The sequence below is a fragment of the Ochotona princeps genome, chromosome 5 (assembly GCF_030435755.1).
Source record: "Ochotona princeps isolate mOchPri1 chromosome 5, mOchPri1.hap1, whole genome shotgun sequence".
Taxonomy (NCBI): Eukaryota; Metazoa; Chordata; class Mammalia; order Lagomorpha; family Ochotonidae; genus Ochotona; species Ochotona princeps.
Window position 1 is genome coordinate 56895815 of NC_080836.1, and position 27534 is coordinate 56923348.

General features: G+C 41.3%; 1 protein-coding gene across 2 annotated transcripts in view; it reads right to left on the reverse strand.

Moving 5' to 3' along the window:
• The window catches only part of PDE11A (phosphodiesterase 11A), a 418861-nt gene that overhangs the window by 23674 nt on the left and 367653 nt on the right, over positions 1–27534 (reverse strand). For both annotated transcript variants that reach the window (XM_004577021.3, XM_004577022.4), the window contains exons 17-19: positions 25797–25860; positions 16485–16559; positions 8434–8517 (exon numbers count right to left, since the gene is read on the reverse strand). In XM_004577021.3, the coding sequence (XP_004577078.2) occupies positions 8434–8517; positions 16485–16559; positions 25797–25860 (223 nt within the window). The remainder of the gene's footprint in view (positions 1–8433; positions 8518–16484; positions 16560–25796; positions 25861–27534) is intronic.

A 27534-nucleotide genomic window follows, 5' to 3' on the forward strand; every position in this document is an offset into this window, starting at 1 on the left:
CTTCATGTTTATCTCATGCCTTGTTTGCCAGGAGCTCAATCAATGGGGACCATAAATGAGCATTAACTTGCAGAGGTTTGGAAGAGGCACTTGCAATGCAAAAGCCAATCAATAAAAGAGGTCTTTATTCTTATCTCAGTGAAAAAAAATGTCATTTTGTTTATCGCACTTGCTCCCCCACTCTCTCCTTTTTCCTTCTGAAGAAAGTAAAAGAAGGAAGGGCCATAAAAAAAGAGGTAAATCAGTTTTTAAAATGTGCTCTCTAGAGGAACTGAAAAATAACCTAAGTAAAGACATTATTCCACGTCTCACATAGATTTGGGGTTAAGTGACTTTTAGCTTAATGGTAACCAAGTGGAAATGCTCTTAAACAGAACTATTTATGCTGGTCAGCTGGGTAAGCAGAAGTAGATCTTAATTTAAACTCTATCCTCAAAAACCTCAATAGAGAATACACTTTTTAAAACCAAATTCCAGCATTTTAATATGAATTCACAATCACCCAAAATGCATGTGAATAGTGATATTAAAGTCCTATTACATAAACAACACATTTTTTATAAAGAACAGGTTTTTTTTTTTGAAGTTATATGAGATGAAACAAAGGGCATTTTACTTAGAAGCAAATGTACATACAGCTGGCTGTTTTATCAGATCAAATTGTTTTTGGAAATGAAAATTCCTGCAAAATCAGACATCCTAGAAGTCAGACATTCAGGAAAAAATCTGAGAGGTGGCCATGGGCACAAGAAGCTTTCACCTGGCCCACATCACACTAGAAAGTGACATTAACTTAACTGCTCCTCTACCAAGGACCCCTCTCTGCAGCTCAGATCTTCACCCTGCATAGCACATTATCATTTGATCTTTGTATTGGTAATTATTAGGCACTGGAGGATCTCAACAATCTTCTAAACATTAAATGTTACCTGTATGCAATGTGCAGTATAATTTCTTGAAGTCTAAACATGATGTGTGTTAGCCTGATCTATTCACTTGAGTATTAAGATTAGAAGACTCTTTTCTGGCAATGCTGGATAAAGAAAATATAATGTCTTTTCTTGCTGAAAAAGTCACAGCCCTGAAAAATTCATGGCCATAAACTGGCCCTTTACACTAGAATTAAGGGCTAATTCAACCTTGATGAGAACTAAACCACTTTCTACAAAGATATCATAGGCCATATACTTCAGATTATGGACAGGCATATAACAGTGCATACTCTGATAAAAGGCTTTATATGTTTATAGGCAATAACTTAAAATGACGTTATAATCTGACTGTGTACATTCCACTGCATTCCATTAATTCTACGGCACAGCATCCCCTTGTTCCTGATTCTGTTTCTTCATTCATTTGCTTGACAAACATTTACTGGGCAGTTGTAATGCATCCTGCACAGTGCTAGTGCTAGGGATGTGGTGTCCCAAGAAACCAGTCTAATGGGGTAGAGAAACAAGTGGAAAAACAGTTACAGCCCAGAGAGGACTGTTGAAATGCTGCAGAGTGCCATGGAATGCTGGGGTGGATGGCTGGGAGGGGACAAAGGTTTTACAGAAGTGATCGTGTGGGTTAATGACTTCCAGACAGAGGGGAAGGCTATGAAAGCATTAGCCAAGGCAGGGGAGGTTGACAAGGGTCACTGAGCCCTAGGTTGGGGGGCACAGGGTGCTTGGGTGAGGAAGTTGGCAGGGTGACAGATGATGTTGTAGTAGGGTTCAGGATGAATGTGGGTCTTTGATGCCAAACCAAGGAGTCTGGAAGGTATCTCAACGGCATTATAACCGGAACCACAGCTTTGTAAGCAAAGGAATGCCATGTTCGGACTTTTATTTTTGTTTAGGAAGACCATTTTGACTGAAGTTTGGAAAACCAATTAAAGTGCAGGAGCCTTTAGCTTATGTAAAACTGACATTTTTGAGTATTTACATTTCTCTTCCACTTGTTGTGACTAACACTACAGGGTTTTTTCTGAGGTAAAAAGGCTTTCCTGTCAGCCACCAGATTTGGTTATCGTGCACCTATCAATATTCTGAAAATAATAAAGCAATTTAATTTTCTTGCTGTTCATGACACCTTGGGCTCTTCACCTATTACTTTGGCAGGCATACCTCCTTCAAGGAGATGGAGGGCATCCCCAGCAACAGCAAGCTGTCATCTTTAAGCTTGGAAAGAGAATAACCCTGCATGCAGCTTTGGGTGGTGAAGAAAGGGGGGACTCATGTTCCAGAACTTTCTTTTACTGTAAAGAATAAAACCAGACTAAGTCAGATCATTAAGTTTATGGCAAAGTGCCAACAGGGAAAGCAAAAAGGAGGGCATGTGTATCAAAATAATTGTGATCGGGGAGAAAAAGGAAACTTGAACATTCTCCACTTAGGGTGTTAGGAAAGATATTAAAAGAAGAAAGGAGGAAGAAGGGGAGAGAAGAAGAGAGTGGGGTGTTAGTCACAGAAGGAGGGGACAAAAGGAGGAGACAGAGCAGCAGAGGTGGGTAGGACCTGAGAGTTGGGAAGGGTTATCTTTGGAGCTCAAAGGTCTAATTTTCCTAGAGCAAGCAGACACTGTCTGGGCAGAATATTAGAAAGAACTTAAGGAGATTGTGTTGACAGCAGGATGACATTGTTGTTCCAGAGGAATGAGCAAACATCAAGAGACCCAGCTGGCTTACTCGGAGCCTTTTGGGACAAGAGCGACACTATAGGAGGAGATGACAAGGGGTTCTTCTTGCTTCAGGCCAGAGGGAATTGACAGGGTGAGCGAGTGAGGAAGGCCACTGGCACACAGCACCATGCGCATGACCACACCCACATCCACACCAGGGCCAATATAGATCATATCAAGTCCTGACCAGCCACCTAACAGTGATCCCAAGAAGACCCAGCAGGTGGTAACATGTGTACCAGCAGCCCTTGTCCTCAAAGGTCACCAGTCACAACCATATGTGCATTCTTCTGGTACCAAGTAACAGCAAGAGAGGAAAAAGTGCTTTAATTGGGAGCAATCCAAAGTATCCCTACTCACCCAACCCCAAAGCTTTTTAACCAGAAGAGATCATTTTTTCAAACCAAACTACTTGTCTATGAACACTGTTGCTATGCAATTTCCATCTCTGGGAACAGATTGAGCCAGATAGATCTGTAACAGATTTCTGAGATTTTTGAGTTACATATGACATTCCATATTTGTTCTCCTTTTATAAGAACAAATGAGAAAATTAGCCCCAGCTCTGTTTTCCTCTCAGTTACAAGAATACAAGAAATTACTAGCAGGATTCTGAATCAGCTGGGTTGGGTCCTTTTAAAAAATTTCCTGATGAAGTTCTCTCTATTCACATTCTATTTCTCATAGGCTTATTAAAGAGGAGATGATGCTGCACTCCAAGCAGTCAGTCTATAGCTCATTACTTATTATTATTTAATAGGACACAGCCATGAATGACTGGGAGAACTTGTATCAGTACCCAGAATCCCGGAATGGCATTTTATATCCTTTTTTCCAGTTTATCAATTTCCAACTACCAGTCTCTACAATGTCAAGAATATTTTAAAGATTTTTTTTCTTCCCTCATTTTTTCAGAGAGCATTTTAATATTGCCTTGGGAGAATGTATTTCAAAAATAGAAGGAAGGAAGAAAAAGCCAAAAGTCACTCTAATCCCAACACTGGAAACCTTGCCTGTCGCAGAAGCTCTAAGACTTTGTTTTAAAACATTTCCTTCCATTAATAAAGACTGTCTGGGTCAAGTTCTCTTGTATCACCTGTGAGAAAGCCCACTCCAAGATCAAAAGTTAGCTGGGGGGAGGGTGAGCTATAACTCTGAGTGCATTCATAGTAAAAACTAAACTCTTCAGTCCTTATCCAACAGATTTATAAGGCCCATTTACATCATTGACATTCTAGGGACACTGAGGTTTGATTAAGTTATGAGTGACAATCAGGAGCAGTTTGCCTGCTATTTGAAATAGAAACTCAGAATGGTACTGTGACATCAGGGTTTCTGTTTATCCCTAAGGCTGGTGTGGAATGACTTCAAAGTTTGATGGTGTCTTTTTTTCCCTTCTTTTCTCCCTCCTCTCCCCTGGAAAGATGTTGAGCAGAAGGCTAATGGATCCCCAGCAGGGTGCAAAGACAGCAGAAAGCAGAAGAATCAGATGTCAATGTATTCCTCCAGATACCCCACTAGGATAGAGCTAACTCACAGGGCTTTAGTCTTCTTTGGGGGAACACACTTTGATGATTCCATGCCCACTCCTGGCTTCCAAGATGCCTCCCTTCTGCCTGTTAAGAACAGTTTGCTTAAACTTTTTTTTTTTAAATAAAAGTTTGGAATCCTAAGATTAAAAAGTTGAACAAGTTCCAGACAACTACATAGTCATACAGGAGCATATGTATATAGAAAATGTCATATAGTTCTGCAGGAGTCTGGGACTGTCTTCACATTATGCAGCCAACCTGGGATCTCCGAGACCTGACAATGCCACAGTTACTTGCTTTCCTTTTCCATTTGGGAGGGAATCAGTTAGCTTTCTCCTGTCTGCGTGTGGTAAAGACAGCCCGACATCAGTTTTTTTCTGCTTTACCGATAAGGCATTATATATTTTCTGGCAGTCACTTTTTCAGTCGTTGATTACCTTAGGTGACATTCTAATGAATGGATTTTGGAGAAGTTCCTTGTTTCCATTCAAAATAGTAACAGACTGACTAGAAATTGAGGTTATCTCATAAATAAGAGTTTCAATGAAAAATAATTTAGGGAAGGAATGAGGAAGTGTGACAGAAATCTTGCATTTCCTCCCCAGGTAGCCACAACAGCTGAAGCCAGAGCCAGGAAGTCATTCCAGATCTCCTGCATGGGGAGTGGAGGAGGGACACAGCTACTTGCTGCTTTCTTGGGCCCATTTTAACAAGAAGCTGGAATTGGAAGCCTAGCCAGGATTTGAACTCAGACACTCTGCTGTGGGCTGCAGGCATCCTTAGTGAGATACAAACCACCTCAACCAACACTCACTATGAATTTTCATTTTAAATAAAATGGGCATTCAACTGTACCTACATGGATTCTTACCTAGGCATATACGTAGTTCTCAGGCATCTGAGAGTCCAACAATCTTTACCCTTTGGAGGAAAGACACAACTCGGCAAACAGGAGCCCAAGTGGAAAGGGCTTGATTTATTTTGATATCTGATAAGCACAACTCTTTTAAAGCCATGAAGTAAAGCCAAACTAGCCCATGAAATTTAGTGAAGTAAAAACACTGTGCTAAAACCATATTGTGCCAGCTGCCTGCTGCAGGTCCAGTCTTTACTATGAGAATCCCTGTGCTGTCCCATCTCTGCGCAGAACAGCCTTTGGGCTGCGGGGAGCGCCTGGCTAGCTCCACGCTCTCCTTACTGCTTCGCCAGTGGGAGGATTCCCGCTCCCTCAGGAGAACCTGTTTCTTACGCTGTGCATCAGCTTCCTTGCCTCCCGTACCTGCATCCATGCCTACTGCCGTGGGACAAGGGCTGTGGTCGTTAGCCGCACACTCTTTGTCTCCTCTGTTATTCCATATCTTTTCTGCCATATGCCCAGATTAGCCTTGAGAAGCCAAACTGGATCGTATGCTAAGACCATATCGCTCATCAGGGATTCCTGCCATCGCATGATTTTCCACTGCTTTTTATTCTCTCAGACATCTTACTGCACATTTGTTGTTGCACAGACTGACTGCAGCACCAACCAGAGCCACCTCTGACATGTGGCCTCTGTGATTCATATCCCAACAATGACCTCTCTTGCTTGTTGCTGCCTCAGTGTCTTGCGCCTTCCCCCTGAACATCCATGCCTGCCCAGTGACTGATTCATTTCAATGGGAGATTAACCAGCTAAATAAGGAGGAAGGAACTCTCCTTGCTGCACGATGAGGGAAAAAACAGGGACCCTTAGAGGGAATATTTAAAACTTACACAAAAATTTTGAGTTTGAAGGTTCTTTGAAAGGTAGTTTTTAATGCTTTGTTGAGAATTTGCAAATGAAATCATGATATTAGTGCTGATCAGGAATCAAAAAAGAGCAAGAGTTTCATCTTTTATCAAAATGAGAGTAACAGCAGTAAGTGCAAATAGACAACTTCGTCCACATTTCCCCTTTAGAAAGACATGCATTGTGGGCCCGGCGGCATGGCCTAGCGGCTAAAAGTCCTTGCCTTGAAAGCCCCGGGATCCCATATAGGCATCGGTTCTAATCCCAGCAGCTCCACTTCCCATCCAGCTCCCTGCTTATGGCCTGGGAAAGCAGTCGAGGACGGCCCAAAGCTTTGGGACCCTGCACCCGCGTGGGAGACCTGGAAGAGGTTCCTGGTTTCTGGCTTCGGATCGGCGTGCACCGGCCGTTGCGGCTCACTTGGGGAGTGAATCATCGGATGGAAGATCTTCCTCTCTGTCTCTCCTCCTCTCTGTATATCTGGCTTTCCAATAATAATAAAATCTTTAAAAAAAAAAAGAAAGACATGCATTGTGCTAGCTAGCTAAATAATAAGAAATGGTAGTGCAGTAAATTCCCACCAGAGGAGCAGGACATCACGAGGGTCATGAATGAGCAGGACACAACTCTGATGGGGAGTCGGGGGAGGTACTTTGCTTACCTTCCTCTGTGTTAATACCACAGACCAATAACAATGTAAGACAGAGGTGAGAAAATAGGATAATATATAACTGGGATGGTACTATCATTTTCTTAATTCCAGAAACTGCCATTTTTCTGTTTCATTTCCTGCTTAGCCTCCAGATTTTAAAGTATTCAACAGGAAATATAACCTAAGCCTAAAGGATCGTGAATCAGTAATGAAACAATTTAATCAACATGGAAAAGCTCACGAGAGTCATTTCCAGCATTTACTAGAACTGATAACATAGAAAGAGTATGCAGACTTTGGGTTCACTCTGATGTAGCACTGCGAACTAGTATGAGGACCTGATTAGCCTCACAAATACTCTTTATTCTCCTAAGGTTTATTCATGGCAAAATGAATTTATGAATTCTGAGGATAATTTATTCATCTAATTCACTGCCTAAGTGTGTACAGGAAGCTGAATAACATTAAAAAATAATTCAATGTGGATAGTCAAGGTCAATTTAGCAAAGCAAGATAAACCTGAATGAGCAGCTGTGGGCTTTCTGCTTGGGGGCCTGGAACATTCAGTGCCACTGAGGGTGGGAGGAGCAGACAGGAAGAGAACTGAAGATCCCCTCCTCATAAAGTGTGCAAAATTCTTCATTTTCCCCTTTTCCTTTCATGATTAAGTAAATAAACAATATGTTCCACTTATAACTATTGATTTTAGATTATTTTAAAAGTTAGCTGATTTGATGCTACTCTGTATTTAATAGATACAATTTTAAAAATCAATTCATTTTTGTTGCTTACAAATTTCTTTTAAAGTTAATTTAAAAATTATATTTGCATCTTCAGGACAGTATTCTGGTTTATTTTATCTTTCAATGTGCTGTGATTGGCCAGTTCCTAGCAGTCCTAAAAACAAAGAGGTAAGACAAACTTGAAACTTGTTGGTTGTGGAGTCGTCAGGAAGCAATAGTGTGTTTTAAATGAAGTTACACAGTGTGAGCAGCCTTTGCTGTGTGTTTCTCACTTTGGAGTAGGAAGAGAAGCCTAGTCAGGTAGGAGTAAAGAACTCACCAGGTTTCACAGATGAAAGCAGACACTTTGAAGTAGAGTTAAAAACCCAGTGATAACTGACGCTGGCTCTAATCCATCCTCCAAGTGCAGGATGAACCATTCAAAGCTAACACTTACCAGCTTGCCACCATCAGGGTTCTACACCAGGTCACACAGCCAGAAATTGCTGGTGCATCTTGCTCAGAATGCATGGGTCACATGCATTAATTGTGTGCATTAATCTGTCACATGTGTTAATTTGTAACATGCGTATAGGGCAAGGCAGATTTTGAAGATGGAAGGTGGTGCGCAAGTTAAGGTTCAGAATTAGTCAGGGTTCAACAGGTTCCTGACTTGCAGGACTTCTCCATGCCTTTATCATTGTAATGTGCATGGGAATTCCTTACTTATTGGCCCTAAGAGGTCTTTTTGCAGTGAGAGAGCTGTTAGTCTACAGCCAGATACTTACATTTCAGGGGATACAGTCTGGGAAGTTCCAAGGTAAAATATTATCCCTGGCTTGCAGATGAGGGAGTTGAAACCCATGAAGATCATATGCTAGAAAGATGATGGCCAAGAACTCAGATTTCCAGCTTCCTGGTACCCACTCTCCCCAGTGGTCAGTAAGAAATCTGAGAAGATGAGCCTCACCCAGAGTTCACAATCTCATGCATATTCTGTAAAGGTCTCTTAAAACGAATGCTTCCAAAAGTACTTTACATGCACTCTTCTTTTCCTCGCTCAGCCAAGATGCACACGCCCCCAATCACGGTTACCTGATACAGAGGCATGCAGATGCTGTCGATCCATTCCAATTGCAGACGAGGCAGTTCATCCTTGCGATTCCGATCAAAAATGGCCTAGAATCGGGGACAAGAAGCTGGCTTTATTGCACTGGAGCATTTTACAGGTGTTTTGCTGAACACTTTGCCACAATAGTCCAATTTTTACCAACTGAACGCTTCACAAATCACAATCCTCACACATACCTTTGTTTATTTTATCTATGAAGAGAAATAAAGTATTCTCCCTCTTTTTTTATGGGATTTGTAAGCGAATTTATTTGAAGTTTATAGTACACAACTCCTTGGGCCAAAATCTATCTTCAGACAGAGATACCCGCTACTAAATCAAGTCATCAGGTCATTGAGCATTGGGAACAAGTCAAGGAGAAGGGGATGGGTTTTGCAGTCACAAAAATAATGCTGGATCGTATTATTGCAGTGAGTGAGAGAAGAACAGGTTGAGAAAAGATTCTTAACAGCAATTTTAAACATAACCATTTATGTCAGTCTTTCAGGGTGAGATTTGACTTGGCAACTATATGCATTTTAAAAATAAGACTGTCATTAATATACTCCTAAATATTTATTGATCATTGAGTAAATGACAGAAGGAGGCATCCACTTCTCTTCATTTCCAACCTGTAAACTCCATGATAAGTATAATATTTGATAAGACAATAGGTGTGTATTTGAGAAAAATAAGTGACTTACTCCTATTGGGCAATCTTAACATGGGAAACAATCAATTGGAACTCAAGAGTTAAAGTGAATTCCTTGAATAAGCACTGATAATTCTACTCTGACTGCAAATGTCCTTTTCTTCGAGCTTAAGAAGTAAGACCAGACTTCAGAAGATACCAAGTACCCTTAACGTTATAGAAGACTGCATGCCCAGTCATAACCTACCCTGGCATCGTAGAGTAGGTTTCGTCTTTATTACACATAAAATGTGGCATCTATATCTTTTTGGTGCCTCTATAGGTCAAGTAGGCAGATCCCTTTGATCCAAATCTGCACCTTCAGATTTATCAGTGAGGATGGGAGTGGTGGGTAGGGCAGAAATCACGAGCTGCCAAGCCAGCTGACATTGCCTCTAAATGAAGGTGTAAGTTTCTGACTCCCACAGCCTCTGTGTTATCCTTGCCACATGAAATGTGAATATCAGGAAAGAAGGCTGGAATTCAGAGAAGACTGTGTAGTGTGCTGGAGAAAGGGTTAGTTATTGTGAACATCCTGGGTCTTAGTCCCAAATATCACTTCAACAATTTTTATGATGCTTTATTTTCTCTATAACTCTCTATGCTATCTAAAAAAAATCTCAACTTGTTTGATTGCTCTGTTTCTGGTGGGTACTGTAAAAATTACTTCCTTTTAAACAAATCAGTCGTTCTTAGTACAGTCAGAGTCGTGCAACCATCACTATAATCAATTTTATAATGTTTTAAAAAAATGGATTTATTTGAAATGCAAAGTGAGAGAGCACACGCATGTGCGTGAAAGGACTTTCCATCCCTGCTTCGTTCATCAGATGCACCAACAACGTCTGGGCCAGGTGGAAGCTTGGAGTCAGGAACTCTGTCTGGGTCTGCTACATGGTGGCAGGGATGCAGTACTTAGCCTTCATGTACTGTGTTACCAGGCACAGTAGCAGCAAGCTGGATCAGAAAGGTGTAGATGCTGGGATTCAAACCAGGGCTCTGATATGGTGTCCCAGGAGGCTGCTAAACACAAGTGCCACAATGCTGGCACCCAGAACATTTTGATCACTGCCAAAACAAAGCTCATACCATGAGCAGTCACCCTCAATTTGTCCCAAACTTCCTGCCTTAAGCAACCACTAATCTACTTTCTGTTTGTAGGGATTCCTCTTCTGTACTCTTCATGAAATGATATGATATGCATTCTTTTTCACTTAGCTTAATGTTTCCATGGTTTATCAATGTAGCACTTCCTGGGTTCCCATTCATATTTATTGCCAAATGCTTTTTTCACCATTTTGATAAATCAAATTTTATTTATTCATTATAAGGTTATCGATTCTTAAGTTACTTTCACTTTTTGGTTTTCAAGAATATTTTTATACTGAACACACACAAATAAGTTTTTATGGGCATATGTGTTTTTATTTCTCTTGGGGATATACATATGTACCCAAGAGTGGAATTTCAGGATCATATGATAGTTCTATGCTTAACTTTTTGAACAACTGTCCAATTGCCTTTGAAAACAGTTGCACTAATTCACTCCAGCCATGTACTAAGCTCCAATTTCACAGCGCTACCAACACTCGTCATTCTCTGTGTCTTAGTGGGTATAAAGTAGCATATCATTGTGGTTTCTATTTGCATTTACCTGATCACTAATGATTTTGAGAATCTTTCTACATGCTTACTGTCTATTTACATGTATTCTGTAGAGGTAGAACTATTCAGCAGTTTCAACCATTTAGATAATTGATTTACTTGTCTATTTAAAAAATGTATTTACTGGGCCCGGCGGCATGGCCTAGCGGCTAAAGTCCTCGCCTCGAACGCGCCGGGATCCCATTATGGGTGCCAGTTCTAATCCCGGCAGCTCCACTTCCCATCCAGCTCTCTGCTTGTAGCCTGGGAAAGCAGTCAAGGACGGCCCAAAGCTTTGGGACCCTGCACCCATGTGGGAGACCCAGAAGAGGTTCCTGGTTCCTGGCTTCGGATCAGCATGCACCGGCCGTTGCGGCTCACTTGGGGAGTGAAACATCGGATGGATGATCTTCCTCTCTGTCTCTCCTCCTCTCTGTATATCTGACTTCGTAATAAAAATAAATAAATCTTTTTTTTTTAGAAAAAGATCTTCCTCTCTGTCTCTCCTTGTGTCTGTATATCTGACTTTCCAATAAAAATAATTAAATCTTTAAAAAATTTATTTATTTATTTTGAAAGGCAGAGTTAGAGAGAGCAGTATTTTCCATTTGCTCTTTCCCTTCCCAGATGGCTGTCATGGCTAGTACAGGGTCAGGTTGAAGCCGGGAGCCAAAAGCTTCATCCAGATCCACATGAGTGGCAGAGGCCCAAATGCTTGAGCCACTTTCCACTGCTTTTTCCAGGTCATTAGCAGGAAGACAGATTGGAAGTGAAACAGCCAGGACACGAACTGGCATCAGTATCGGATGCTGGCATTGCAGGCAGTGGTTTTACTCACTGTATCACAACACAGACCCCAACTTACTTGCCTATTGCTGGATTGTAAGAGTTCATTTTACACTCCAGATACTAGGTCCCTCTGACATATATTACTAGCAAATTATTTTTTTCACTCTGAGTTGTCTTTTCACTTTCTTGATAGTGCCCTTTCATGTACAAGTTTTTAATACTGATAATGTTCAATTTAATTTTGATGAAATCTAATTTACCATCTTGGAGCCATTTTATCTTTTATCTCTTGTGCCTGTCGTATTATATCTAAGGCACCAATGCTAAATCAAATCCAGATGATTTATTCCTGTGATTTCTAAGTGTTTTATAGTTTTAGCTCTTGAATTTAGATATATGATTCATTTTGTGGGTTCTTGGGGGAGGAGGCCTGTAAGAAGTAGCAGACTAACTTTACTCTTGCCCGTGGATACCCAGTTGTGCCTGCACCATTTGTTGAATTATTCCCCCTCCTCCTACTGCACTGCTTGATATACATGTTGAGCATCAGTTGATCATAAATGAAAAAGTTTATTCCTGGACTAATAACTTTTTAACATTTGACAAGAGACAAACAAGAGGGTAATGCACTGTATCCTGCTGTGCTTTTAACTTTGCCCACCTTCTGCACCTTGAAATTGAGTATTAGTAATCCTTTGTGTATGTATGCATTTACCACAAGTGTCAAGGTCCCCGGGGACAGGGAGGAAGGGGTCTTGCTTATTCCCGAGATACACAGTGCCTAGCTTTGTGCTTGGTGCACAGAGGCACTCCAGAACATGTCATGGACTGAGTCAGTGCTAAGCCTCCAGCTGCAATCCGGAGCAGCCTTTGTCTTCATCAAACTGCTCTGATAAAGGCCCGGTGTGGTAGACGAGTGGCTAAAGCCTTTACCTTGCATGTGCCAGCAGATATATGGGCACCAGTTCGTGTCCTGGCTGCTCCACCTCCCTTCCAGCTCCCTACTTGTGACCTGGGAAAGCAGATGAAGACGGCTCAAAGCCCTGGGACCCTGCATGCGTGTGGGAGACCCAAAAAACGTTCCTGGTTTCAGATTGGTGGCCAGTAGGTGGGAGACTTTTCTGTCTGTCTCTCCTCTCTGTAAATCTGACTTTCCAATAAAAAATAAAATTAATCTTAAAAAAAAAAGCCCAACAAAAGCAAAACAAAAAAACTTGCTCTGATGGTTTCCAGGATCATGACAGCTGAGGGAGCAACAAGATGTTTTCCCCTCACTATCGGGGCTGCTGGGCACTGAGGTGTCATTGTCATCTCTGGGTGCAAGCAATTACCTATATTTCTGCAGAAGAAACGAATGCAAGGTAGCCTTGCCACAGTGGCCAGGCCTCTCCCGAGGAGACTGTCGTCATCGTGCTAAGTAGCCTTTTGTGAGGAATGAGAATCACTTAGAGTTATGCTTTCACCACAAAATATCATTTACGTCTTCAGAAAATGCCTTACCTGGGCCTACAGATAAAGGCTCTTTAGTGCTGCACCACTGCACCTGCCAGCTTGCTGATGCTGGCAATTTACTCTTTTTTTTCATTTAATTAAATGACCTGTGGTATTGCTGCATTATCAACCCTCTAGCGAATGCCTCGGAGATGGCTTCTAAAAACAAGACATATGTTTCTATTTCAAAGTTCATAAAAGCTAAAGGAAAGTTGTTTTTTTTTTTTTTTTTTAGTTTTACACTTGGACTCTATGTGTCTCAATAACATTTTAATAACTTTTTAGAAAAGATTTATTTATTTATTTATTTTATTGGAAAGGCAGATGTACAGAGAGGAGGAGAGACAGAGAGGAAGATCTTCCGTCCAATGATTCACTCCTCAAGTGACCGCAACGGCCGGTGCTGCGCTGATCCGAAGCCAGGAACCAGGAACCTCTTCCAAGTCTCCCACACGGGTACAGGGTCCCAATCTTTGAGCCATCTTTGACTGCTTTCCCAGGCCACAAGCAGGGAGCTGGATGGGAAGTGGAGCTGCCGGGATTAGAACCGGCGCCCATATGGGATCCTGGGGCGTTCAAGGTGAGGACCTTAATCATTACACTATCGTGCTGCGCCCAATAATTTTCCTTTGTAATAACTAAATTTGGTAAATACCACCAAAAAAGGGAAATTTTGAAAGCTGTATAAATAGATGCGGCTTTGAAAATCAATGTGTTTCTAGGTCCAATGCGGTGGCCTAGTGGCTAAAGTCTTTACCTTGAACGTGCCAGGATCCCATGTGGGCAGCGGTTCTAATCCCGACAGCCCCGCTTTCCATCCAGCTCCCTGCTTGTGGCCTGGAAGGCAGTCGAGGATGGCCCAAAGCCTTGGGACCCTGAACCCGCGTGGGAGACCTGGAAAAAGCCCCTGGCTTCGAATCAGCTCAGCTCTAGCCGTTGCGGCTGCTTGGGGAGTGAATCATTGAATGGAAGATCTTCCCCTCTGTCTCTCCTCCTTTCTGCATATCTGACTTTCCAATAAAAATAAATAAATCTTGAAAATGAATGTGTTTCAACCTATGTTGTATTCTAACCTTCAGAGATAAGCAACTGTCTAACAATAGTTAAAATGGGGCCTGGTGCGGTAGCCTAGTGGCTAAAGTCCTCACTTTGAACGCGCCAGGATCCCATATGGGTGCCACTTCTAATCCCAGCAACCCCGCTTCCCATCCAGCTCCCTGTTTGTTCTGGGAAAACAGTCAAGGACAGCCCAATGCTTTGGGACCCGGCACCCGTGTGGAAGATCCGGAAGGGGCTCTGGACTCCTGGCTTTGGAGTGGCTCAGCTTCGGCCATTGTAGTCACTTGGGGAGTGAATCATCGGACAGAAGATCTTCCTCTCTGTCTCTCCTCCTCTCTGTATATCTGACATTGCCATAAGATAAATAAATGTTTTAAAAAAGTAGTTAAAATGGAGGACAGTGTTGTAACACAACGGGTTAAGCCACCTCTTGGGATTCTGGCATTCCAGATTGTAGTGACAGTTTGAGTCCTGGCAATACTATTTCTGATCCATGCTCCTTGCTGCTGTGCATGGGAAAGCAGCAGAAGATGACCCAAGTATTTGAGTCCTGCCATCCACATGGGAGACCAGGATACAGTTCCAGTTCCTGGCTTCAATGTGGCCATTTGGGGAGAAAAGTCATGGATGCAAGATTTCTTTCTTTTTCTTCTTTTCTTTCTTTCTTTCTTTCTTTCTTTCTTTCTTTCTTTCTTTCTTTCTTTCTTTCTTTCTTTCTTTCTTTCTTTCTTTCCTTTCTTCCTTCCTTCCTTTCTCTCTCTCTCTTTCTTTCTAGATTTATTTATTTATAATTGGAAAGTCAAACATAGAGAGGGGAGGAGAGATAGAGAGGAAGCTTTTCCATCTACTGGCTCCCCAACTAGCCGCAATAGCCAGAGCCGATCTGATCCGAAGCCAGGAGTCTGAAGCCTCCTCTGGGTCTTCCATGCGGGTGCAGGGTCCCAAGGCTTTGGGCCGTCCTTGACTGCTTTTCCAGGCCATAAGCAGGGAGCAGGATGGGAAACGGGGCTGCAGGGATTAGAACCGGGGCCTATATGGGATCCCGGCTAGTGCAAGGCGAGGACCCTAGCCACTAGGCCACCGCGCTGGGCCCTGATTTCTTGCTTTCTCTCTGTCACTCTGCCTTTTAAATTAATCAATCAGTCTTAAAAAATAATCAAAATTAGTTGGACTCAGTTCTGATTGCAAACTAGTAAAACTATTTAAGCTAGGAGACAGTTTTGCTACTTTTTTCCTTGCTTTTAAAAAAAGATTTATTTACTAATTTATTTTTTGAGAGAGGGACAGAGACAGGGATTAACCAATCTTCTGCCTGCTGGTTTCCTCTGCAGATGGCTGTGACAGCCAAGGCTGGGCCAGGCTGCAGCCAGCGTCATCAGCATCTCCCATGTGAGTATCAGGATTCCAAATATTTGGGTATCTTCCACTATTTCTCCAGTGCTTTAATAGGGATCAGGATCACAAGTGGAGCAGCCAGTACACGAACTGCTCCCTGCACTGGATGCTAATGGCAGTCTTACCTGCTGTACTACCAGAGTGGCCCCTTTCCCTTGGTTTTAAATGTCAGCGAAGAACAACAACATAAGCCTTGAAGATCTTTTAAATTATTTCAAATATTCAAGACTTCATTGATTGGAATCCTCATGAACAAACATTCTCAACAACTGATATATGGATTCTGCCATGCTGTGCTAGGCTTTAAAATTCTCTGCATCACTCTGACTGTCACTGGATTACAGATGTGGACCTTCTCATTCATTATAATAAAGCAGCACCTCTCTTTGAGAGTGGTGACTGGATTTTTTCTATATCCTAATGTGTACACACAACATCATCCTGAGGCTACAGCAAACACTGCCAAGTCATCACTGAGCGAGCGAGTCCAATAGGAACAGCAGCCTGACCCCAGGAGCCATATTCCCCAGGTGAAATTTCTCATTTTCCAAAAAAAGGGCAGAAACAACCTTGAAAAGTTTTGCTTTAGGGATTTTTAAAACTTTGAAAATGGAAAATAAAATCAGCTCTTCAAACCTCGACAGCTTGCTTTGATTTTTTCCCCCCAAAAAGAGGCACATGGGAAATGCCAGCACTGGACTTTGAATTATTCAAATTCCACTTTGCACACTCTCCCTTGTGCCTACTCATTCCACTGTAGATGCTCAGGAAATGTTTATTAAGTAGTTCACCACTCTTAGTTGGAAACCTGGGAATAAGAGTGTTTAACATTTAAGTTTAATTAAAGTTCTAAATTTCCAGGGCTGCTTTCTTCAATCCATTCTTGGTTTCTGCCATATTCAGTTTGTTCTTTGGAGTTATGTTTGGAAATGGCACTCAAAACGGGTAATAAGAAGATGAACTTACAGAAGGGGTGAGTTTTAGTTCTGATCTTTCCCGATCTCCTTGTTCAAAGAACTCACTGGTTACAAGTTCAGCCACCTGAAACATAAATATTTTCTCATGAGATTCAACAGTTATTATTGGCTTATGTATATGGTGATTATCTTCAGCACAGATAATCATTTACAAAGTTTATGAGGACTACATTAACCTTTTGTGCTTGAAGGTATTACAGAATTTAATCAATGAAACTGATTTCCTTTATAATCAAGGTGAATTTGTGGAATGTATTTGCGGATACATGCCAGTAGATGAATTCTCACAGTACAGCCACCGTCCTCAGGATGAGGCACTGGATTGCCACTTTCAGTGTACGAAAACTTCTCGAAGAAAAATGAAGCAAATAATAATTGAACAAGAATTTTATTAGTGTGATAAATTATTATTTGATGCAATGCTAATTTTTTTAATCTTTTGAAGGTTTTTTGGGGGTAGTTTTTTGCTTTGTTTTGGTGTGGGCAGGACAGCAGTCAGCATAGTTATTGAACATTGCCAGCGGCTGTGCTGTAACCTTGCCTGCTTTGCAGCTCCAATGCACTGCCCAAACTGCCCACTTAGTTTCAGCGAGATGGTTTTGCTGTTTTAGAACTGGTGCTGGTTAAAGATACTTACTATTGTTCTTGGCTGTGTACCTGTGATGATATTAAACTCACTATTTCATTGTAAATGAGACTACTATGGCCAACTCCCACACCCATCAGACACCCAATGTCAAAATACTTTCAAGATTTCCGAACAAGGCAAGGAAAATGGGTAGTGCTACAGCCCCACCCCAAACTCTACCAGCCTTGATTACTAAATTAAGCCTCACCAGACATCTATGTGCCCAGATTATGTAAAAGAATGGCCCTGAGCTCTTTGTTAAATTGCTCCTAGACAGGGGCAACCCTGCCAACCGTCATATACTTTAATTTTTGCTTCATCTTGCCATCACAAAAACACCTTAGTTGCCTCCCTACAAATATCTGCATGCATTCCAGAAGGGATAACCCAAGACACACCCTCTACTTCCTTCTGCAGTGAACAATCAAGATGGAGAACAAATGTCAGACTCACCGTTCACACATGACTTTGGTAGGCATGTCAAGATATATGTCTGAAGAACATGATTTGGGTCTTTGAACTATCTGAGTCTGTGTACAAAACTGTTAACTTATGATAGGCTCTAGTTAGTATGCATAAGCACAACGGGCTGGCTGTGCTCCTCCAAACCACAGAGAGCTGAATTTCCCAACTTCGCACTCTTCAGTATGAATGATGAGCAGATACTGATCACAGACAAGCTGAAGAGATTTTTTCCCCACAGTGTAGAATTCACAGGTTAGTTTGTGAGAAATAAATTGATATGCCAGATGTTGAAGAGATATTTTCAACTATACTGTGGTTAACATCTAGGAGATTTCTGAGATGAACAAGCTGGATTTACAAAATACTGGAAAAGCAGAAAAAGAGTCCAGACAACCTGACAGCAAGATGTTTGGATCCCCAAACTATAATTTTTCTATATTAGACTATTAGAAAGGTAGGGTTCTTGAATGTGAAAAAGATGAAATGAGTTTCATTTTGGTCATGTACATAGAATCAAGATAATTTGTCTAAGGGTAGCTCTCACAAGATTTTATCAATCATGGGTCACAGATAATTTTTTAAAGATTTATTTATTTTTATTGGAAAGGCAGATTTACAAAGAGAAGGAGAAACAGAGAGACAGATATTCTGTCCACTGGTTTACTCCCTGAGTGACCTGCTGCCTGGAGTTTCTTCCTGTCTCCTATGCAGGTGCAGAGTCCCAAGGCTTTGGGCTGTCCTCAACTGCTTTCCCAGGCCACAAGTAGGGAGCTGGAAGTGAAGTGGAGCAGCTAGGATATGAACTGGCACTCATATGGAATCCTGGTACATTCAAGGTGAGGACTTTAGCCACTAGGCTATTGTGCCGGGGCCAGATCATAGATAAAAATTTAAACCCAACATCAAACTCTCTCCCACAAAACAGCTATTATAAAGAAAATAACCAGTAAGTTCAGATTTCTAGCATTTCTAATAAGAAGCACGATTCTCTTTCTAGAATCCAACCATATAAAACTAATTGGAATTGACTCAAAAATCAACCTCTCCCAACCTCTGGCCACAATCATTGGTACATCTGCCCATCTTTTAGGGCCTGATTCTCTTCTCTCCAGCTGCTGCCACTCTGGCCTTCTCCTTCCTCTGGCCTTCTTTTTAAGAAGAAATCGCCCTCCAAGGAATGAACACATTTATTCCGTTCTTAGGACTCCCCCTTGTTCTGAAGTAAGGTCTCGTGCATTGCAGAATGTAAATGTGCATACCAGGCACCCCGATGTGGAGTCCTGCATGGGTCCACAGCCTCAGGACAGCAAAGAAATTAAAAACAGAAATCTCATCCTTGCTCTTCTAAAGTGGTCCCGCGTACCTCCCTGTGCTTCTGTCACAGTTTAACTTGCACCACTGTTTTGTTTGTACTTAAAAATCCAATCAGGAACATTAAGTGGCTCCTGATGGAATTTTTCATTAAAGAAGGAAATGGAGATGCTAATCAGGCCTTGAGGGATCACTGGGGAAATCCACATGCTTACAGCCATGTTTGGGAGGAAGGAAAAGTGGAACAGATCTCAGAAAAAAAATTAAGGAAGCTTTTTTTGTTGTTGTTGTTTTCTTTTTTTTTTTTTTTAAATCATCATCCAGGAAATTGAAATATCAAGATTTTTTTTTTTTTGAGAGGGGGTCGGGGGAAACTAAAGGATGTTTATTTTGTTCTGAAACTTTTTGAAATTTGTGTGTAGATTTCTAATATTTCCAAATTGTATTTATATGATTTCAACATATATATATATATATATATATATATATATATATATATATATTCTCCATAGTATATATTTTTCATTCTTAAAAACATGGAGGGAAAAAAGTCATACCTCTGCACAATTATTTCTTTATTTTTAATTGGTCCTAGTGCAGCTACTCAGAAAAAAAATCACACAACTAATACAGCATTTATCATGTGTACTACACATACTGAATAACAAACTAAGCTTAGTTGCATTTGCTACCATCAGTTAAATATCAAGATATTTTAGAAAGAGTGTTCAACTGCTTTAGGTAAAAGTTTCTAAAAATCAAAAAGTGAGTATATTTTAAGAAATATCAACCTGGGGCACAGCGCGATAGTGTACCAGTTGAAGTCCTCACCTTGAATGTGCCACGCTTCCATATGGGCACTGGTTCTAATCCCGGCAGCCCCACTTCCCATCCAATTCTCCGCATGTAACCTGGTAAAGCAGTCAAGGACAGCCCAAAGCTTTGGGACCCTGCACCCATGTGGGAGACCCAGAAGAGCTCCTGGCTTTGGATTGGCTCAGTTCCAGTAGTTGCACTTGGGGAGTGAACCATCGGACAGAAAACCTTCCTCTCTGTCTCTCCTCCTTTCTGTATATCTGCCTTTCCAATATAAATAAATAAAATATTTTAAAAAAAGAAGTATCAACCTATTCAGTTTGAAGAGAAGGGAAGATGAGATTTCCATCTTAGAACTGTAATAATATTTCTGATGGGAACATCTGCTAAAATATGGTTTTGTGTTTTATTTTTCTGAAATCTAACATTTTTTTGCACTTGACAGTAGAACTTCACATTCTAAAAGTAAACATTGTTTATGCCAGTGACCATGAAGACAAGTGGCTCCTGGGCCTCCACATTGGTCTAAAATATCAGTAAAGAAATTCCTTTGCATTCCAAATACTTAGCCCTTTGCGTTTCTGTTTTAAATGCGCCCCTGCTCCTTTAGTTCCTAATGTCTCATGGGAGTTTCTAGAGCTGCTGGCACGTCATATTGCACCCCATCCCCATTTCAGTCTTCTCCAGGTGTGGCCCAAGTTCCCTAACTTCTTCCCACTCTCCATTGATTCACCTTGCTTCCTCCTATGCCATCATAATAGCCATGCTAGTATTACACTTTCCCCCAGGAACCACAGTCATGAAGCCTCTTTACAGTGCATGCTCATATAGGTAATCAGGGAATCTTCCCCGTGGGGAAGAGAAAAGTGGGCAGAGATGTAAGGAGAAACTACCCAACCACCCAAATTCTTTACAATTGCCTGTTTTACGTGACTTCACACACATCACATGGAAATTGAATCTAAATATCAAACGAAGGTTGGCTCTATAGGAAAATTTCCTGATTTGCACTGAGCTATGATGTGACAAGAAACAAACTTTAATTTGTGCTAACCAACTAAAATTTTTAAATATATAGGTTGCTAATGGAAAACCTCTCTTAACCTTGATCAATGCAAAAATTTCTGTCAAAAAAAATTGAGGCACTGGAGAGAATCAAGATGACGGAATAGGGTAAGGACATGTTTAAACATGGAGAAATATTAGCCAATGTGAAGCAGAGAGGGCACATTCCAGCAAATAGGAGAGGATAGAACAAAAACAGAGAGGTACACGGAGACTGACAGACACAGGAAAGCAGCGGGTGGACGCAATGGTGTGGTGTTGCAGCGACTGATACCCCAACAGCATTCAGCGAACAGCCATCTGAACTCCACCGGCAGCCAGAACCCAGAAGCAACCAGGTGGGAAGGAATTTTGACCAGGGGAGCTCAAGAGGTGAACCCAGGCAAAGAACTGCCTGTCCTGCTGGTCTGTTTGATTTGACCACCAGCAGAGAGAAAGCAGCAGGTCCCAGATGGACTGTGTGGGGACAGGGTGGATTTCACAGCCCAGTCTGACCCATAGAGCTGAATCAGGTGCCATTTTGTGTAGAGAGAAAAAGGATATGGGAGACAGGACTGCGCATGCACTGAGCTGGAAGTAAACTCATTTGTGGCTCAGTGAGCAGCAACAATGTGGCATCCTATACAGGTTCCACCCAAGATAGGTCCAGGTAGCCCTCAGACCTAATGGCCAGCAGATCAGGAGCTCTAGTAGTGGCACATTAGGTACCATTTTGTATAGTGTGGCAAAGAATTTAAGACTGCAGGGGACAACAGTGAGCTGTGCATGCGCTGAGCTCAGCGAGAACTTGCTGAGTTCCGTGCATTGCACTGGTCTCACAGGAAAATAATACTGACATTGTACGGCATTGTACGGGTCAAAATAGGTCCGTGTGGCCCTCAGACCTAACGTCCAACAGGTTCTGGCATGATCAGCACCACCAACAATCTAGCTATATAGGTCCCTAATCCTGGGACCTACCGTAACCGCAAGTGGGAGAAAGGTTGTACAGACAATGGTGCATCCTCAGCTCAAAATCACAGGAGGTGGAGAATGGTAAGCCAGGAGCTGGGGCTACACAGACCATGGTGGAAATCTAACATAAGAACCCAGACCTGACCTAGAACTTGCTGGCGAAAGTGGCACAAGTGACTGCAAACAAAGAGCCTTGTACCAACTGCGGTAAGTAAAATCGAACTGTAGACCTGTGGGTGACAGAGCTTAGAAACCTGCCCCAAGCAGAAGAATCTGCCCACAACCAGAAGTACAATGATAAAGAGCAAAAGAAGAGACAGAGGCACGATGAATATTATTGAAGACTCCCCTGCAAAGGAATAAAACCCTATGCCAACCTCAGAGTTCACTGAGGAAGACATCGAGAAAATGGGGAATACAGAATTCAAAACACTTGGTATAAATCTTCTTATCAACCACAAGAAGTACGTAAAGCAGGCATTCAAGGAATTTAAGGAATATGTTACACTGGAAATGAATCAAACGAAAGCTGATATATCAGAAATGAAGAATACAGTGGAGCAAAATAAAAGTACAGTGGAGAGTCTCCAAAATAGAATGAAGGAGGCAGAAGAAAGAATATCAAAATTAGAAGATATTTCCTGTCATCAGGGGGAAACAAACAAAAAGCTGGAAGCAGAATTGGATCAGGCAAAAATAAGCATTCAAGAATTGAAAGACACAATTAAAAGGCCAAATATGAGTTATGGGAGGTGCAGAAGGTGCAGAAAGAGAAGTTGGGTTTAAAAATGTATTTAATGAAATAATAAATGAAAATTTCCCTAATCTAGAGAAGGAATTGGAAAACAGCATCCAGGAGGGGCACAGAACTCCCAACAGGGTTGACCAAAAGCAATCTTCACCAAGACACATGATCATCAAGCTCTCTTCAATTGAATATAAGGAAAAGATCCTTAAATACGCACGGGGAAAAAAAACCAACTGACAAATAAAGGAATGCCAATTAAACTCACAGGAGACCTCTCACAGGAAACTCTACAGGCCAGAAGAGAATGGAGTGACATGTTCCAGATTCTAAAAGCAAAACATTGTTGGCCCAGGATAACATACCCAGCAAAGCTTTCCTTTTAACTTTTCTTTGGAAATGAAATAAAATTCTTCCACAGTCAAGAAAAGTTAAAAGAATATGCCTCTTCCAAACCTGCCCTACAAATGATACTTAAAAATGTTCTCTTGATAGAGAAAAGGAATAGCAACCACCAAAACCAAAGGCAAATGCGAAAAACGTCCCGGTAAAATAACAACAGAAGACTAAACCAATAAACAACCCATTCCTAAAATGACAGAACTATATTACCACCTATTTGTATTAACCCTGAATGTAAATGGCTTAAACTCATTAGTCAAACGTCATAGATTAGTAGACTGGACTAAAAAACAAAACCCATCCATTAGTTGCCTACAGAAGACAGATTTCACCAACAAAGATCAGCAGAAACAATATCTCATGGTTTTTGATGTTTTTTGTTAGTTTCATCGCTTCAAAACACTTCCTTCTGATTATTCAATGATTCAGATCATATAGTAACATCATTTTCTTCAAGAAGGTTCTTGATTTTCTTTTTCATTTCTTCAGCGACACATTAGTCATTCAGTAGCATGTTATTTAACATCATGGTGTTCTTAATTTCTTTTTTTTCCTTCCTGTTGTTGATTATGTTTTGTGGCTTTTCACTTAAGGGGATATATACTAACTGTGTAATGGAGACTATCATATCTAGTAGCATGCTATTTAACTTCATGGCATTGTAAATTTCTATTTTTCTTTCTATTCTTGATTTTGTATTGTGGCTTTTCATTTAAGGGAACATATAGTAACTGTGTAATGGAGACTAGCATATCCAGATGTGAGGATACAATGCAGTATGCATCTCTACTTCCAGACAAAAATGGACTCCCAATGAAACTGTTTACATAAATCTTAACAATTGGATGCTGGACTCTCTCCCATTGTCCATACCCGCAATAATGGACATATGACTGTATAGTAAGGACTATGCTATAGTAATGATAAAGGGGAACTCACTGAGGGGGGAAGGAATTGGGGAGGGGATAAGGGAAGTCCCAGGGCTTATGGAACTGTATCATATAATGATAACAATAAAGAGAAGTAAAATTTAAAAAAATTGGGGTACTGCCATTAAGAAAAGTAAAAGACCATAAAATATGTTGCATCAGCTTGGGGTCAGTTATCACATAGAGAGGAGGGTACAAGCATGATAATCCATGACACACAGTGGCAAAATACTTTAATCATCACATCAACAAAAATTAATGATGTTTTAAAATTGACATCTTCTCAGAAGAAAAGATTGGAAAAGAAAATATCAGAAGCATACAAAGCATGCTTCTGACTGCTCGGTAGGCATTGTGGAAAGAGAGCTCAGAAAAGCATTGGCAGTTTCACAAATTTGGTTCACAAATTCAAGAGTTCATGAAATCAGGTTCTTGTAGAGATGGAAGATGAACCTGCTTCCCAACTCTAAACCATGAAAATAAAAACTGAGAGGTGCTTTAAATGACAAGTCTCAATTAAGACTCAGTGTTGCAATAGCAGTCAAGTCAAACATTTGGTAGTTGTTGGAAACTGCATGGCCAAGGGGTGTTCAGCCTAGCAATTACGGTTCCTCCATCATGCCTGGGAGTGCCTGTGTTTGATATCTGGCTTGAGTTTTTGACTCCCAGGACAGATTCTGAGAGGCAGTAGTGATGACTCAAGTGACTGGGTTCCTGCCAGGTAAACAGCCAGGGAAATTTGGGGGTTAGTGATTGCAAAGCCTTTTCTCTGGACTATTGGACAATTTTTAAATGCTGATTGAGTGATGTATGCTTGTAGGTCAGCATAAAACATTAATAATAAAGGCTTACATGGTATTATAATAACAGGGACTTATTCTTTCATTGTTCTGGAGGCCAGAAGTTGTACATATGTTCTCTGGTGAAAAAAAAAAAATCAAGATGTTGGCAGGCAGAGCTCCTCATAGAGGATCTAGGAGAAAATATTCCTGCTTCTTTAGTTCCTGGGGATTGCCAACACTTTGTGGTTCCATTCCTCTAATCTCTGCCTCACTGTTACATCACTTTCTGCTCTGAATGCATAATTTCCCTCTACTGTTATCAGGACACATGTGATCATATTTAGGACACACCTGGCTAATCCAGGATAACTCCATCAATAGGGAGTCATAGCTCAATCACAGCTACAATGATAACCTTTCTTTCTAGGCAAGGTTTACAGGTTCTGTGGATTAGAAGCTGGTATCTTTGAGTGGCTATTACTCAGCCTACTGCAGTGACTATACCTTCCCTCAAGGAGGGGGAGAGCATTAAAAAAGATACTATGCACAGTTAGCCAACGAAAATAATTTAATTCCTATATGAATGTTCCTGGACATCAACTTATTCTTTTGAACCCTACAGTCCACACATTAAGGGCCTCATTACACTTAAAGAACTATTAACCTCTAAATATCATCAGTAACCAAGGATCGTAAGTTGAATATAGTTACTACATCGAAAATTGCCCTTGCTATAGAACTAAGGTGCTGTGGCAAGAAATCAAATGCATTGTAAAGGCATAACTTTTTGTGCACACAGATCTCCAATATTTACTTAGTATTTGAAAAGCAAAAAAAGAATTCCCTTTTTTTTTCAGATGTGAAAAGCAGGATATATGTTAAGATATGATTGCCTATTCAAAAATAAAATTTTTAAATCGTTGCCTTAAGAGATAGTCAAAGTGTTTTTTGGAGTTCGCATATTAAAAGCATCTTACAGAGTCAGAAACATTATTTCTCAGTGGAAGCATGATAAAGAAAAGACTGTAATAAACTGTCACGCCTAACTCTCGTGCTACTTTTTACACCGTGTTAATACTGATGCAGATTGACTAGGGCTGCAGTGCCTGGTAGTCAGAGCTCAGGGAATACTGTTGCCCCTCCAATTCCTCTTTCCTCTGCCCAGTCCCTCCTCTGCTGAGCCCTGCCATTAATCACCACTTGCCTGTCTGGAGATCTCCCACGGCTTGGTCACGGCTCCAAGGTCACAGGCTGTCATTAACATTGATCTGAAAAACAGAACCAAACAAAATAGCCTGAATAATCTTTTGTTGCATTCTTAAACAGACCCGTCCTAGGTACGTAAATAAATAAATAAAATAGGAAGGCGTCAGGCTCACATCTTTCCCTCAACAAGGGGAAGCACTGTTCACAGTTTCATGTATGGCATCCCTGTCATGCGGCCACACTGCTTAGCAAGACAACAATCTCACGCATCCTCTGTAGGCCTTTTGTTTTGCCTTCAACATTGTAAAGGCAGCAAAGTGCTTCTTTTCCTGTACCTGAGCTAAGCAAACGTTCTTAAACTCACTATGAACAATGTTGTTTTTTTAAACTATAAACAAGGGAATTGGCACAGAGTACTACATAGTTGGAAGATGCATCTGTTTACTAACTTATCACTGATTGGTGGGAATAGAAAAAAAACCCTTACCAAAGAGATGAGGCATATAAGGAGCACCTTCATTCTCCTCGATGCCCTAGTGAGGATTTACGTGTGTGAGCCACTTCGTTTCAATCGGTTTACTACCTGGCTCCAATGATGTTTTATAAGCATCACGAAGAAGAAACATACTTAGCTACAGCTTTCATTAATTTGAGCCCATAACAAAGTGCAGGAATGATGTGATTCAGATTTTTGAAGGACAGGTTTAACTAGAAATCAAAGTGGACTGTGAAAATGTGGGCAACAATTCGAATTGTAGTTAGTTACAGGCCCTATCATTTGATGTGGTGAGAGCAGGGAAAATAAGGAACTCTTTGTCCCCATTCTGTTTTCTTTGTGCTAGAACCAACAGAGTGAGATGTGAGTTGGGCAACCACATCTTGGGAAACTATTTTTGGAAGAAAACTGTGTGTTGCTGAAGGTCTGAGAGCTGTCCCCGGCCTCTGCTGGCTCCAGATGCCTGAGAAACATGTCTGCTGCCCAGATGGCAGAGCATGCATCAGCGGTGTGTGGAACTTTCCTTGAGAATAAGGCAGGCCTGTCCCAGATGACAACAGATCATTCAAGGCACAGCCAGGAAGCACCAGTTTTAGAGTCCTCTGAGCTCACACAGCTTTAAGGAAGTATCTAAACATGGCTGTGTTAAGCCCCATTTGAAAAGAGGCATACCAGGCTGCTCTTCAGCTTTATCCCCCCCAACAAGCACTTCCACAGTGCTCATCATGCTGCTGTCACTGAGTGCTTTATCAACCACTGGCTAGCTGCTGACCACATGCACACGTGTCACAACACTCAGTGGTGGGTGCTTCCATTCTGATTTTGGTGGAACACTGTATTTTACAGTATGTGCTTCCGAAGCATGAATTTCTTCCATATGAGGTATCTGTGTGAAAATGTCAAACACCTTTACAGGAAAACATCCAGGTGGAGATGCTGACAGAGGCCTGGCATTTCAGGGGTGGAGTGCAGAAGAGAAGCAAAGCTCAAGAAATGGTTGGGAGTTATTTGAGGATGTATGGGATTGAAAACATGAGAATGCTGGTTGGGCTGGAGTTATGGTTAGATGTGTAGGGAGGAAGAAAGGATAGAGAAGGACAAAAAAGTAAAGGAAGAGTTTGAAATAAAGTGGGAAAAAAAGATGGCTTCACAGAATCCAGGGCCGGAGAAAGAATAAAGAAATGAAAGGCTGGGGGTGGGTACTCTGACGGAGTGCAGGTATCCCATCCACGACAGAGGT